Here is a 16,476-nt window from a genome sequence, read left to right on the forward strand (position 1 = left end):
ATATTTTGCAATATCAACCTGAAGACCACTAATACTTAAAAGTACACCAACAAAATTGTAAATACACTCACAATTCAGTGTGATAGGGGAGCCTGTCTTGCTGAAAAAATTGTTCTGAAGGTTGATCTGGGGTGGGGAAAGGGGGACATGGTCTTAAATTATTTTTGATCACCACGAGACTGCAATTTCCCCCCTAAATCACTGAAAAGAAACCTGAGGCTCAGAAATAGGAAAATTAAAATGGGATGAAGAACTCCCAAGGCTCTGCAACTAAAGCTGGGTACTTCCTCATTCAGAAACACCTCAAAACCAGCTGAGTTTCTACTAGAGAAAATCAGTTGCATGGACTTGTAACATGTCTCACAATTTTGTCTTGCAATGGACCAGTGAGTGCTGTTGAGCCAACAGCATCTTGGTTGAAACGGTTACTGGTCCACCTTTCCCCCCTATAACCAGGATCAGCACGTAAAACAGTAATACAGCTGGATCTGAAGTTTCTTCAAACGCTGACATTATGAACTACTGAGAGTTCCCAACTGACTCCTCAGATTCTAAAATCTAAAACAAAGAGGAGATAGCATCTCCTTTCCATCCGGAAGACCATTTGCCAAATTTTCTGATGAATGCTTCCACACTGATCTGCATAGACAGGACATTCATATTCCACCCTTTGGGAAGAGTTCAGCTTGTCTTAGTGCCCAAATATCAGCAAGGGAGGCTCAGTGTGCCTCCCACGACAACTTATTAGAAGTTAGCAAGGGAAATCCTGCACTTCTGCTCTTCATTAGAAAGCCACTTTCAAATTGAGTTTAAAGAAGGCTGCAGGTGAAGGAAACTTGTGTCATCACAGAGCAATGCAAGAAGTCAAGAATTCTTTGGATGGTATTTAAATGAACTTCACAACGTAACAGCATCATGAAGAACCTGGCATAGGTCTTCAGGCATTTTCTTAGTAGCAAGAACTTGCCTGGGTATGAAACGGTTGGGCCATGAGGTTTTAGATGTAATGTTCAGGATCCATGTGACCAAGCCACTACCAGCTGTCATTTCCTTGGTACCTTCCATGACAACCGCAATACACTACTCTCACTAAATGTGGAAATGTTTGACTGCTTCCTGAAGTGTCCAGTATCAGCCCTCTTCTGTTGTACATCTAGGCACAGCTTTACAAAAGAACAGGCCTTCAGTAGAGCCATCAGACACATCACACACAAACTGCTAGAAACCAACACACCTTTGTTTTCAGAACAGTTGCTCTTGGACAAACTCATCTGTGTCACTAATGGAGTGAGAAGCAGTGACAACAGACAAGCCACTCTATTCAGTTTGGTAGCTGAATCAAGCCCTGCAACTTTTGAAATCACATTAGTTGCACAGGGAAAAAAAGAAATGACCTTCTGCAATGTTATACAATTTTTACTGCCAGGCCATTCTTGTCAATGCCAAAGAAGATGCCTGAAGAGCATTTGTGCTGACATTGCCAGTTTGAGTAATCAAGTCTCATTGCTTGTTTCAAGACATGATTGACTCCAGAAATAAAAGCCTCAGGTTCATCTTTCAGTAACTGATGTTTGGCATCTAAAAGTGTCCTGACGTCAGCCAGGGCTTCAGGACATGCCACCTGACATGCTTTCAAGTCACACGATGTCACAGGGCAGAAGTGAACTGCAAAGACTCAAAGAAGTGGGCAATAACGTTACGAGAGGCTCAAGCAGTGGTTTTATGCCATAGTAAATACAGCCAACAGCTAACATCTTGAGCGTTCAGATTCAAAGACTGTTTTCATGACATTTTGCTTGGATATTTTCATTTCATGTGGTACATAATTAAAAAAAAAAGTGTGCTTTTCTGCATGAAGTTAAATTCAGGCACATACAAAGGTACAGATTCAATGCTATTTTGTTAACAGAGTCTCTAGCAGCTGGATGCACATTCTCATGTTCTGCAATAGTCTATAGTAAGCTACTATCTGGGTATCTCAGGTTACAACAATGTGGTGGCCATAAAGGAACAAATAATTAAAGAGTTTATGTTGTGTATCTGTTTTTACATCTTTTTTAGCTGAACTGAATCCCCCTTCCCCACCAATATCCCCCTCCTCCACATTTTCTGCATCATCTCCTGCAAAACCCTGGATATCCTATGCAACCCAGAGACTGCGAAACCCTGAACTACAAAAATGCAGAAGTGATGTAGAAAATGATTACATCTCTAGTAAAGCTTAAAGTATATCAAAGAAGAGGGCTCAACAAGACCGGAAAATCCTCCAATTACCCTATAACAATGATTTGCCATTAACGCAGCTGTATTGTACTATCCTTTTGTTGATAAAGTTATAGCAAGTACTGCATCTTCCTGGTTTTATGTTTTTTCCCTTACAGATAACCATGAAACTGGCTACTGGACTAGACAAAAATTTCAGTATAATGGGAAAAATGCAGTGACTACAAAAATTCATTTTATATATATATATATCTATCTATCGTTTTGGACTAGGGTTGTCAGGCGTACAGTTTTGGACCAGAACATCTGGTCGAAAATGGACCCTGTGGCTCCGGTCAGCACTGCTGACTGGGCTGCTAAACGTCTGGTCGGTAGCACAGCAGGGGTATGCCAGGCTCCTTGTCTGCCCTGGCTCTGTGTGGCTCCCGGAAGCGGCTGGCACATCTGGCTCCCAGGCGCAGGGGCAGCCGGGGTGATTGTGCGCTATCCCTGCCCCGAGCAACAGTTCTGATTCCACTGGCCAGGAACTCTGGCCAATAGGAGCTGTGGGGGAGCACCTGCAGGTGAGGGCAGTGCACAGAGCCCCCTGACCCCTCCGCCTAGGAGTCAGACATGCCAGCCGCTTCCGGGAGCCACCTGCGATAAGTGCTGCCTGGAGCCTTCACCCCCTCCCCTCCAACATCCCAATCCCCTGCCCCAGCCCTGAACCCCCTCCCGCACCTCAAACCTCTCATCCGCAGCCCCACCCCAGAGTCTGCACCTCCAGCCAGAGTCCTCACCCCGTCCCACACTCCAGCCCTCTGCCCCCGTCCAGAGTCCCCTCCTGCACCTCAGCCCCCTCATCTCTCCCCCCCCAACCCCTTCGGACACCTCAAATCCTTTATTCCAGGCTGCATCCCAGAACCCGCACCTCCAGCCGGAGCCCTCATCCCCTTCCACACCCCAACCCCCTGTCCCAGCCCATTGAAAATGAGTGAGTGAAGATGGTGGTGAACGAATGACCAAGGGAGCGGGGATGGAGTGAGTGGGGGGAGGCAGGGCGAGGCAAGAGTGTTGGGTTGTCAACTTTCTGATTTCAGAAAACTGTATTTTGGACAAGTGTATGCTATCAAATAAGAAGTTTCATAATGTATATGTTAGCCCTGTTTTCAGAAAATATAACAAAGTGAAAAAGGAGCATTCGTATTATTCTGAGTATATTAAAGGACTATTGTACCTTTATCACAAATTGCAAACTTGTGTACACTATTTTACCCTAGTCCTCTCAACAGGGGCACAGTTGTAGGGGTTGCAAGAAGGGTTAGCTCATCTGACAGCATATATCAGCCAACCCCACTCAGCTCTGTAGTAGGGCAAGGGACTGGTTAAAGCCAGAGGACTCCAATAGAATATTTAATTGGCTCTCTTTAAAAACCAGCCATGAAAGGGTAACTCACACTTGCTCTCTCTTTAGGGATAAGTGTCACTCCCTCCTACACACATTCATACTGCTATGTCATGTGTGCCTCACAGAGATCACTTCTAATATCTTCACATTTGTTTTTAAAAGTTAAACTTTACAGTTAATTTTAAAAGTGGTATTGAAGAGCAGATCAGATTGACTTTATCATGCCACAGAGAAAGGGGAACATGAAAACTATTCTGAACAAACATTATTTTTGGATTCACTTCTAATAGGCAATGTGACCAGACAGCATTCAGATATTCTTTTCCATAACTGAAGTATTGGCCTCTTTTAGCAGACCTCATATAAACTTACATGAATTACTGTAAGAATTCTCTTTTTGAACCTTCTAGGACTCTTTAAAAAAATTTCGTATTTAGGAACCAGTACCTCTTGTCAGTCTTTGTATGTATAATACCTCCAACACTGATTTTGTTGGGTTTATAAAAATTAAAAAGCAAAACAAAAACACACTCAACCCAGCCCCCTCTCCAAGATAACATTAAATTTCCTTCTTGTGAATCAATATGGAAAGTTTTATTTTTAATATTGGATTTTTAAAAAATGTATTTTAATGCAGTTAAAAGTACTTTCAATTTTCATGCTATTTTATTCACACCTTAATCTTTCATATGTTTACTCACCCTGTATCTGTAACGATATTCAATGACTGATAGATAATGTAGATTCTGTAGAAATTTTCTTTCTTGAATTCAGAATACCTCTAGTATTTAGAATTTAGACTTTCCTCTAGTGGGCAAAACTGTATGCAATGCTCTGAATGTATAGCTCAGTGCGCTGAGAGTTGTGGATTTCATCCATTTTATGCCAGGAGAATAATAACTGCTCACACAAGATGCAATGCAAACATAAGACTTACATGCAACAGATGTAACGCTGGTGGGGAGGTTATGCTGAAACAGATGCTGGTCAGCTTCTGGTTCCTCGAGCGCTGACAGAGTTTGTTGACCAGCGTGTGAAAGGGACGTTACTTGAACCTGTTGTGCTTGTGGCACCTTCAATTTCTCCAAACATTCAGAAACTTGATGGTCCTCTGATTGTATCATAGGCCAAATTCTCTCTCTTCTCCACTGTATTAATGCTACTCTGTCTCGTATTGACTTTGCAACTATCTTGACATCACTTTCATGAAAAAATCCAGAGTCAACCTGCATGGAAGGCATATAAACTTATCAAGTGCATGTACATGTGCATTTTAATTGGCATCTTTTCATAGCAAAAAAAGGAAGGGTTTGAAATAACATGAACCATGCAGCTATTCCTCCCAGAATCATGAATTCAGCACAATTTTGAGTTAAACGCCTGGCACTGAAGTATTTAAAAATAGTAATTGTTTGCCCTGTACTTCTAGGAAAGACCTACAACCATTGCAAGAACTTTCTAAGCACTCTTCTCAGGTGCAGGGGCACTTACTCTCAGAAAGGCACCCTGCACATATTCCTTTTCCCTCCCACCCAACCACAAGACGGTTGGCAGTTTACTTTTTTGCTGCTTGTTTGAAAAAAGGCACAACATAGCATGGAGGATAGCTGAAGACAGGTGCCGTGTAAGGCTAGGCACTTGCAGACATTCTGATGGACTCCCAGTCCATAAATTGATGTCCCAGGACTAGGGATGTAGAAAGTGCTTCTTGTAAAAACCTTATGGTGAAAATAGGAGCTTCTGGGGAGCTAGTTAACAACGTGCTCAGGTGATGAGTCACATAAGCTCACAGAGTCTTCTAGGGCAAAAAGTAAAGTCAATTCTTCTATTCAAGTCCAGACGGGAAGGGAACTGAAAATCTGTCATGTTAACAAGTTCTAAAATTATATTCATTCCTACTTCACACTTTCATCTAAAGAATGCTAAACTTATAATAATGGCATGATTTTTTTCAATACCACCATTTGTGAAATTTAACCACAGGTTGTCAGTCCACTTGTGAATGTGCCTTATTTCAGATCTTTCCTTCTTTGCCTACACAGATACTTTAAATGGGTTTGTTACTCAATTTCATGAGTTTTGAAACCTCTTAACTATCATCAAATTTCATATGCCCAACACTATCTTCTCCACAAGCATCTACAGCAACAAACATTGGCAAAGCATAGGGTTTGCGCATTTGCCAACAATTTAGAATGGTCAAAAAAGCCATTTACTTCAGGAATACCTGTTCCTTTTTTAAAAAACGGCTTAGGAGTAGATGCTGTTTATATAAATCTGTTAATTGTTTTGAATAAAACACATTTTTAATAGCATCTGGAGGAGGTAAAGTTATTATAGCAATTTGGATGTGATCCTTTAGGGGTAATTCTGCCTAAACAAAACCAAACCACCTTCCCTCTTAAAAGAAATTTAGCATAGATAGTACAAGTAAGTTGCAGAAGTTTAAATGTCAACAATTTTCATAAATGTTTAAATATGGTTACAAAAACATGGTAACTATCACACGGCAAATGTTAATAAGGTGAGTTGTGTCACAATATATTGCATGAAACATCATATATCAATTTTATGTCAGAGTTAGGAAGATAGAGTAGGCCAACTTTCTTCCTTCAATGTATTTTGGAATGCTAAATTCTGGATAGATGTGAAAGCTAAGCAAAAATTACACTCTGAAAATGGTTGCCTTCTTGGCAGAACAGAAGTAATGGTCATACTGTCACTAAATAAAATCCCACAGGGAAAAATGAAAGTAACTCAGAGTCCAGATGAAGAGTTCTTTGCTCATTCTGTTTTCATGAAGCATTACATAAATGCGTTTTATCATCTGCTCCTCTGAACCTGTTACAAAATGAGATAAATAACTCATACTTTTAATTATTTCCATGTTTTTGTGCAAGAAAAAAGTTGCTTTAGTTTTAAGATGCTGTTACTACTAGGATACATATTTATTATTAAGATTGTGTCTGTTGGCCAACGTATAGTATAAAGCTGCATAGGGGAAAACAGACACTTAATACTTTCCAACTGTGTGTCTAATTAACTGGTCTAACTTCAAATCACATTTGTTAGCAACTTTCTTGGTCTTGTCAATCTTATCTAAAAGTAAACTTTTGATGGGGAAAAAAATTAATTGGCATTAAAGTATGGTCCAGAATAATATTTCTCTTTCAGAATAACATAGTGACATTAGAAGATAAAAATTTTCTAAAACAAAGACCAGAAAACATCTTACAAAAAGGAAGATATAAAAATTAAGTTAGATATATCCACCACTATTAAAAAAACTTCCTCTTCCATCACTCTTTATACTATACTGTGATATCAGCTACCTGCTTAATTTTATCAGCACAATGGCTCTTTATAAACCATTTTTCTTATATAAATTCTTCCTAATTTTTCAACGTGAGAATTTTTTGAAAAGATGGAAAAAGTGCTTGTGAAAAGCATAATGGAAAATGTTCTTCAATTTTTGTTTGCAATTTTGAACTCTTCCAAACAACTCCACTTGTAGTCTGAAATTATCCTTGATTTAAGCAAGTCTCCAATTATCTCTGAAGACATAAAACAGACAGAGATGGGTTACATAGTTTTCTTTTGTCTGTCCTTGGGATTAAACAACATGTTTTGCCAGATTATTAGTTTTTCATCTTTTACTATTTGTGTTTTCTTCCAGCATTCATTCTAAAACTAATATCATCCTATTTAAACTAGATAGCCTGACCCTTCTAAGTGGAATTTACTTTACCAGATTTGTTCCTGCTGTCCTTTGAGATTTATGTACTACTTATATACATATTTTTGTCAGGAGAAGTTTATTTTACCATTTCTTGTGCAACATCATCAGGAGTTTCCTTCTCCAGATCAAAAGTAAACTCAATGGCTCCATTATCTTTGGGTTTTCCTTTCAGTTTCTTAGGATCTTCTACCCAGAGTCTTAAGGCAATAGAGGATTTCCTACCATGGTCTTCTTCTGCAAGTTCCACTCTTACCCCAGTATCTTCAGCAAAAAAGGCATGGCTTAATAAGTCTTTAATTTCATATCTGGAACAGAAGATGTCCAAAAATAATATCAAATACTGCATAAAATTTAAATATTTGCAATTAAGTATTTATTAACATAAATAGAAAGGCCCTCTAAAGGCAAGGCTAACAACCACAGCATGCTTTGCATTCAGCCATAAGAAATTTGTATTCTTAGTAGATATAAGTAGTATGTCTAGTATTTTTAGGAATCCTTGGGAATTAGACATCTGATATTTGGCAGACCTTCAGCATTATTCATTTATGCACCAAGTGCTCCCTAGTCCTTCCCAAGACTGCTTAGAAATCTGAGATTCAATACGACACAGGTGAGAGGGGGCCCCTCATCAAGGAGACAGTTCTGGTCTACAGGATTCAGATTATAAGGCCAGAAGGGACAACTGTGATCACCTAGTCTGACCTGCAACTGGACTCTGAAGCTAGACGAATTCAAATAAGGCGTGGTTTGTTTGTTTTTTTTTAAACAGAGAGTCTAAATAATCTCTGGAACAATTTATCAAGGTGTGGGGTGGATTCACCATCACATGAAGCATTTAAAGCAACACTGGATGTCTTTTTTAGAAAGACATCCTCTAGTTTCACTATAAATTATTGCACTCATTGCAGGAATTGCTGGATGAAATTTTATGGAATGTGTTAGGCTGGAGGTCAGACAAGATCAGAATGGTCATTTTTGACCTCAGTCTATAAAGGGGAGGGAAGGCTGAGTTTATTTTATCATCTTGATCTTTACTGGTGGTGGTGGTGGTGGAAGTAGTCCTTTATGCTTCATATGGTGTACAGCATTGTGTACTTTCTTCTATATAACGAACACCCAGAGAAGCTTTAATAAATCTAAAGATAAAAATAATTTTTCATACAAAACTTGGTCATTTGAAACAAACCTTTCTTCTTTATTTTTGCAAATACACTCTCCAATTATCTCCTTAATTTCAGGATCAGTAACTTTTTCAAAACTTGCTGGCTTGACACCCTAAAAAGGGTGAAAAAGTAATTAGCTCAACAGAAAATCGCAGTAAGTCAATAGGAATGTTAATTGTGTAAAAATTGTACTAAAACTCAAGATAACCACTTGTTTAGGTTTTAAGTATTAATTTGGAACGGAAATAAGAAATTCAACCACTTCCAAAACTAAGTATCACTGTGCTTTGGAACAAGATGAGTAGTTTATGTGCGTCACTCTGCAATTCATCATGCAAATCTCCCTTGTCTTTATTACCAAACACTTGGCAGCCTCGCTTTTTTACCCTGAATGGATTCTACAGCCAACATTTAAGGAATTACAGTGTTTCAATTCTCAGTTTTTTTTCCTTGAGATAATTTGGTTTTAATGCAAGTTTTTAAAAGGGGGTTTTCATTAACTCTTTAAACACTAAATGGATACAAAATAGTCATTTTTTTCAGGTGGTCATTTGCAAGATTAGTCACAAAATGTGTTTTCTCACATAGGTACAATATTGCAGCAGCAAACATGAAACATCAACACAATATTCTGAAAGCTATTGTCCATGTAATCTTTCAGATTGCGGAGGGGGGCAGCAGAATGAGAATCTGCTCAGACAGCTCCAAATTGTTCATACATTTCCCAGCTGTTGAGGAAATCCAGTGCCCTGTAGAAACTCAATGGAGATATTCGGGAGAAAAGGTGTAATCTCTATTGTAACCTGATACAGGACAAACTTCATTAGCTTCAAACATTTTACATTCCTTCCAGGAATGCCTTTTGCTCTGATGGATATAGAATATCTGAGCAGAAACAACTGCCTTCATGAAAAAACATCTGTGGACAAGTTAGGAGAAAAAGTACTAATGTAATCCCTGCCTCTAAGAGGGCAGTAAAAGATGAGATGCAGGCTGCTACACACAAAGAGCTCTAAAAACTGGAGGGAGATAGAGAGGTTTAACAGTATGAGTTGTGGCAGGAAGACAGCATGGTGAAAAAAATACCAGGGCAGTCATCAAAGATCACCTCCACCTGCTTGCTGATAACACAGGTACCTGTCTCTCTAGTCAAGCAACACTCTTTACGAGATGCACATTTCATAAGACTTTTATATCTTCCTGCATATAGAGATTCTGCTTGTATGAGAAAATTCTAAGTCTCAAGCTACAGTGCTTTATATGCTCTCGTGTCTTTCCTTGCTGTCCCAAGTGGGAACAAGATAATTAGAAGAAAAACTAGACATGTGATATGTAACACAGAGCAATGCATTTCCAGTACCTGCGTAGACAGGCATTTCTGATATAGAGAAGAGACTACAGTAAGGTAAGAAAAATTATGTTTTAATTCTTGTTTATGAGACTCGTTTCTAATGATCCAGTAAAAAACAGCCCATCCTTCTAATGTCCTTGTCAAATCAATAAAAAATAATAATAATAATTGGAGATATACTAATCTCCTAGAACTGGAAGGGACCTTGAAAGGTCATTGAGTCCAGCCCCTTACCTTCACTAGCAGGACAAATTTTTGCCCCAGATCCCTAAGTGGCCCCCTCAAGGACTGAACTCACAACGCTGGGTTTAGTAGGCCAGTGCTCAAACCACTGAGCTATTCCTCCCCCAAGCAGAATGTACTAACAGGCCCTCGGGATTTATGACATTGCCCACTTGTCCCCATGCAGCACAATTAAAAGCTTTCCTATAATCACTATTTCAAATGCAAGATGTGAGAAGTCTGGTAGTAGAACAGTTATAAGAAGTCTCCAGTTCTAGACAAGAAGTTCTATTTACCCCTTCCACTTAAACTCAGTGTACACAAAAAAGCCTGCCAATGAAATATATACATTAAAGGTGTCTGCTGAATAAAACTGGGCCAAAGGAGATTTCAGGCCCCACTTCAGTAAGGTACTCAAGGACATGAGTACTCCCAATGAAGTCAATGAGAGAACTCGTGTCCTTACGTATCTTACCATTTACCTAAAAGACAGCATCTGATGAAGCCCAACATTCAGTGGAGTTGAGCACCTAACTCCCTTCAGCTTCTCTTAAAATCTCATCCTAAAAGAGCAATAATACTGTGCTAGACAAGAAAAACAGTACATTGGACTTCAGGTTCCATCCAAGACTATGCCGCCTTTGAGATTAGCAGTACAGCTCTTCAGAAAAGTTCTGAACTTAAATCCCGATACAGCAAAGCAAGCAAGCAAACACGCACAACTTCAATAGGACTTAAGTATTTTTAAATATGTTGCTGAATTGGGGCCTTCAATAAATGGACTGATAGATGCCCAGCTCCCACTGAAATTCTAACTCCCTTAAACGCCTGTGAAAATCCCAGCCTTAGGGTACGTCTTCACTACCGGCCATATCAGCGGGTAGCAATCGATTTCTCGGGGATTGATATATCACGTCTCACCTAGACGCAATATATCGATCCCCAAATGCGCTCCTGTCGACTCCAGAACTCCACCAATGCGAACGGTGGTAGCGGAATTGACAGGGAGAGCCGCAGACATCGATCCCGCGCCGTGAGGATGTAGGTAACTCGATCTAAGATACTTCGACTTCCGCTATGCTATTCACGTAGCTGAAGTTGTGTATCTTAGATCAAACCCCCCCCCTCAAGTGTAGACCAGCCCTTAGGCTTCATTTTGAAGTTATATTAAAGGTCTGACAGCATGTCAGCCTTAAATTCAGGTTGTGACTTGCCTTTGTTCTCAACCTGGCTACTTCACTTTCACCTTCAGCTCAAAAGAGTCAGACATGTAATTTATGAATTCTGAGAAATCATGGGAGTGGACATACAATGAGACTGAGCCTCCCAGAGCTTTGCCCAGACAGAAAGGAGAAGGAATTTTCTATTCAGATGAAAGGAAAACATTCTAGAGGCAACCATAATACAAAAAAAGAATACACTGGATGAACGCAGCTCTTTGATTAATCATATCTAAATTTTAATTATTAGACCAGGGTTCCTTTTTTTTTTTTGCATAATAAAAGCAAGTGCCAAAATGATGTGCAGTATTTGATCTGATCAAGGGTCAAAGGTGACTTAAAAACAAACAAAAAAAAAAACTACTGCATCTCTGCCAGACTTTCCCGGGAAGGAACTCCAATTGGGCAATAAAAGAAAATTTAAAGTAATCGCATTTTTTTTTTTTTTAGTATTAACCTCTGTGCCCGAAAATCCTTATATCAAGCAATCATCAGCTCTCGTGTAAAGTACAAGTCAGTACCTAGACTTTCTTATGAGGATAACCTTGACAACCAGAGTAAGATGACTAACAATTGTCAACTTTTGATATCTACCTCCCCCCACCCCTTTATGCATCACAGATTCATGGTCTTGCCCGAGGGCTGGCTTTTGAAAACTGAACACTATGATAATAGGGCTATTGGTTTTTAGAAAGACCCCAGACCAATTTGGAGCTGAGGGGTGGTTCTAGCCACACTACCCTGATGGGCAGCTATAAGCTCCCTTCCAGACAGCTGCCTGCAAGTGTACCAACTCCCTGGATCAGTAATCATTGGCTACAGGAGTAGCAGCTTAACAGCACGAGACACAGTTTATTATAGTAGATACAGCACAGAGGCTGAAGATACTTGACTTCAGTATAATAATCAGGGGACAGGGAGGAGGAAGGAAGAAACTTAACAGCCTATGTCAGGGGTCGGCAACCTTTCGGAAGTGGTGTGCCGAGTCTTCATTTATTCACTCTAATTTAAGGTTTTGCGTGCCAGTAATACATTTTAACGTTTTTAGAAGGTCTCTTTCTATAAGTCTATAATATATAACTAAACTATTGTTGTACGTAAAGTAAACTTTTAAGGTTTTAAAAATGTTTAAGAAGTTTCATTTAAAACTAAATTAAAATGCAGAGCCCCCCGGACCAGTGGCCAGGACCTGGGCAGTGTGACCTGGGCAGTGTGAGTGTCACTGAAAATCAGCTCGCGTACCACCTTCGGCACCCGTGCCATAGGTTGCCTATCCGTGGCCTATGTCTATGCATCTTAAAATGTGTCAATACTAAAGATAGGAATGATTTAATATGCTGCAAGAGAACAAAGATTAGGTTGACTATCTGGGAAGACTTTCGGCAAGTCAGTCAATAATAGTGTTAGCAATTCTTGCAATTTGACTGTATGCCTCATGACACTTGTTGCTCGTAACACTCCAGCTCCTGTTTTGTTTTGTTTTTAAAATCTCAGCTTTCCACTATTTAAAAAAAAAAAGAAAAAAGCAAGAAAGTTTCTAGGCTTCATGGTTATTGGACAAATTCTTGAAAATGTTTCCCCGTTGTGTCCTAAAACTTCAAAAACCAGAAGATAAATAAAATGAATCCAGTAGTATATATTTGTATATAATATTTAATTTCATTATTTTGGGGGCCTGACTCCGGTTTTGAACTCTTTGGGTTGGCAATACTGTAATGGGGTATTCAATCGGCTTCCAAATGAAATGGTAGAATTATTGGAACAATAAAAACTAGTTTGAGCAACACACTAGAAAGTTCACTGCAGGGAAAAATTTTGCATTGGGAAGAAGATGGGCTGGAAGATCTAATACATACTCTTTATTTCTACAACTCTGCGACAACTGGTCTGAGGACTGTTGGAACCAGTGATCTGGAGATTAAGAGAGACATTGTTCAACTTGATGTCTAGTTTATTTTAAAAATAAATGAATTTAAAAAAGTATCTGTACAGTTACTTCATCTACCCCTAACTCCTTCTGTCAATAGTGTGGTTACACCATAACTTCAGGAGTGTTTCCTCTCCCCTCTACGGGGATGTGGCAGACCCAAACAGAGGAAAATAGCTGACTATACAAAGAAAGAGAGAAACTGGCTAAATGGAAGTGCTGCTAAATACACCAAATGAATGTTTAAAAGGAATTTTAATCTCTTACGTACAGTAATGTCCAATGTCACTTTCAACAATAAAAGGTAAAAAACAGAGAAAAAAGTTTTATTCAAAGTTGACTGTGTTCCTTTAAAATGTCTCTTCTATTACCAAACCCTCAAGACAGAGCTATGTGCCAAATATCTTTAAGTGTTGTGGCTTCTGAATGGTCTTAACTATCTATGGGAGAAACACTTTTTCAGATAGAATAGTGTCTCGTTACAATATGCTGCTATCTGACCTAGATGGTATTCAACTAGTATTTCATAATGGGAAGCACCCTGAAGTAGTATTTTGTTTATGTTCTCTGCTAATGAGAAAAGACTTGTATTGGGAAGAGAATATTAAATCACCACTACCCGCATGGCATGTCAGTGCAAGTTCCAGCTGAACGAGGAGAAGTGCTAGAACAACTCTTGTAGCTATTTGTCAAATGTGCCCCCTTGACCAGACACATGTCAAGGTCAGGGCCTTGAATAACAGTGTGGGACCCCCAAAGAGCTCTCTGTGACAGTGTACCCCATAAGGCTTTGGGGGGGGGTGCTTATAAATGTATGTATGATATAACTGGAATAGGGTTTTGCTACATATGCCATGTAACATCTATGTAAAGGTTATGATCTACTGGTTATGTTCATCCTAGTTGTATGCAGGTACCATTTGTGTATTCAAAGTTATGAACATTGGTTGTATACTTGCTTGATTTCTAAGTAGCCTTAGTTAGAACATTTGGTCACTTCTTGGGGAAGGAATCTGCAAGTTAAGTGCTCAATCAGGAATCACTTAACAGACAAAAGCAGCAAAGAATCCTGTGGCACCTTATAGACTAACAGACGTTTTGGAGCATGAGTTTTAATGGGTGAATACCCACTTCGTCAGATGCATGTAGTGGAAATTTCCAGGGGCAGGTATATATATGCAAGCAAGCTAGAGATGAGGTTAGTTCAATCAGGGAGGATGAGGCCCTGTTCCAGCAGTTGAGGTGTGAAAACCAATGGAGGAGAAACTGGTTTTGTAGTTGGCAAGCCATTCACAGTCTTTGTTTAATCCTGAGCTGATGGTGTCAAATTTGCAGATGAACTGAAGCTCAGCAGTTTCTCTCTGAAGTCTGGTCCTGAAGTTTTTTTGCTGCAGGATGGCCACCTTAAGGTCTGCTATAGTGTGGCCAGGGAGGTTGAAGTGTTCTCCTACAGGTTTCTGTATATTGCCATTCCTAATATCTGATTTGTGTCCATTTATCCTTTTCCGTAGAGACTGTCCAGTTTGGCCGATGTACATTGCAGAGGGGCATTGCTGGCATATGATGACATTGGTGGACGTGCAGGTGAATGAACCGGTGATGGTGTGGCTGATCTGGTTAAGTCCTGTGATGGTGTCGCTGATGTAGATATGTGGGCAGAGTTGGCATCGAGGTTTGTTGCATGGATTGGTCCCTGAGCTAGAGTTACTATGGTGCGGTGTGCAGTTACTAGTGAGAATATGTTTCAGGTTGGCAGGTTGTCTGTGGGCGAGGACTGGCCTGCCACCCAAGGCCTGTGAAAGTGTGGGATCATTGTCCAGGATGGGTTGTAGATCCCTGATGATGCGTTGGAGGTGTTTTAGCTGGGGACTGTGTGTGATGGCCAGTGGAGTCCTATTGGTTTCTTTCTTGGGTTTGTCTTGCAGTAGGAGGCTTCTGGGTACACGTCTGGCTCTATTGATCTGTTTCCTTATTTCCTCATGCAGGTATTGCAGTTTTGAGAATGCTTGGTTGAGATTTTGTAGGTGTTGGTCTCTGTCTGAGGGGTTAGAGCAGATGCGGTTGTACCTCAGTGCTTGGCTGCAGACAATGGATCGTGTGATATGCCCAGGATGGAAGCTGGAGGCATGAAGGTAGGCATAGCGGTCGGTAGGTTTTCGGTATAGGGTGACATTAACGTGACCATCACTTATTTGCACCGTGGTGTCGAGGAAGTGGACCTCCAGTGTAGATTGGTCCAGGCTGAGGCTGATGGTGGGGTGGAAGCTGTTGAAATCATGGTGGAATTTTTCCAGTCTCCTTCCCATGGGTCCAGATGATGATGTCATCAATGTAGCATAGGTAGAGAAGGGGCGTGAGTGGACGAGAGCTGAGGAAGCGTTGTTCCAGGTCGGCCATAAAAATATTGGCATATTGTGGGGCCATGCGGGTGCCCATAGCGGCGCCACTGATCTGGAGATATATATTGTCATCAAATTTGAAATAGCTGTGTATGAGAATAAAGGCACAGAGCTCAGCAGCCAGTTGTGCTGTGGCATCATCAGGGATAGTGTTCCTGATAGCTTGTATTCCAGCTGTGTGTGGGATGTTTGTGTAGAGAGCCTCTATACCCATGGTGGCTAGGATGGCGTTTTCTGGAAGGTCACCAATGCATTGTAGTTTCCTAGACACCACGGTGTAGCTTCCTCTCCACCCCCCAGGATACTTGGAAGAAACTGGAACAAAGGGGTGTGAGTGATTGCTGGACCCAGGCTAAAAGGAGATTAGTCTGTAAAAGGGAGCATTCTGGAACTGGTGAGGAACTTATCTGTCTTCAGTTTGATTAGACATACATTTGCTCATTTTATTTTATTTTGCTTAGTGACTTCGTTCTGTCTGTTGCTACTTGGAACCACTTAAATCCTACTTTCTGTAGTAATTAACTCAGTATTTATTAATACCTGGGGGAGCAAACAAATGTGCATCTCTCTCTATCAGTGTTATAGAGGACGAACAATTTATGAGTTTACCCTGCATAAACTTTATACAGGGTAAAACGGATTTATTTGGGTTTGGACCCCATTGGGAGCTGGGCATCTGAGTGCTAAAGACAAGTACACTTCTGTGAACTGCTTTCAGGTAAACATGCAGCTTTGGGGCAAGTACTGTCTGTGCTGGAGCAGATGGGAGTGTCTGGCTCAGCAAGACAGGGTGTTGGAGTCCTGAGCTGGCAGGGAAGACAGGAGCAGAGGTAGTTTTGGGA

General features: G+C 40.4%; 1 protein-coding gene across 12 annotated transcripts in view; it reads right to left on the minus strand.

Annotated features, from left to right (window-relative positions):
- Positions 1-16,476, minus strand: part of WNK2 (WNK lysine deficient protein kinase 2) — a 189,560-nt gene that overhangs the window by 92,025 nt on the left and 81,059 nt on the right. For all 12 annotated transcript variants that reach the window (XM_030568138.1, XM_030568137.1, XM_030568136.1 and 9 more), the window contains 3 exons: positions 8,539-8,627; positions 7,435-7,654; positions 4,548-4,836 (listed from right to left, as the gene is read on the minus strand). In XM_030568138.1, coding sequence (XP_030423998.1) covers positions 4,548-4,836; positions 7,435-7,654; positions 8,539-8,627 — 598 coding nt within the window. The remainder of the gene's footprint in view (positions 1-4,547; positions 4,837-7,434; positions 7,655-8,538; positions 8,628-16,476) is intronic.

This window comes from Gopherus evgoodei, chromosome 7 (assembly GCF_007399415.2).
Source record: "Gopherus evgoodei ecotype Sinaloan lineage chromosome 7, rGopEvg1_v1.p, whole genome shotgun sequence".
Lineage (NCBI taxonomy): Eukaryota > Metazoa > Chordata > Testudines > Testudinidae > Gopherus > Gopherus evgoodei.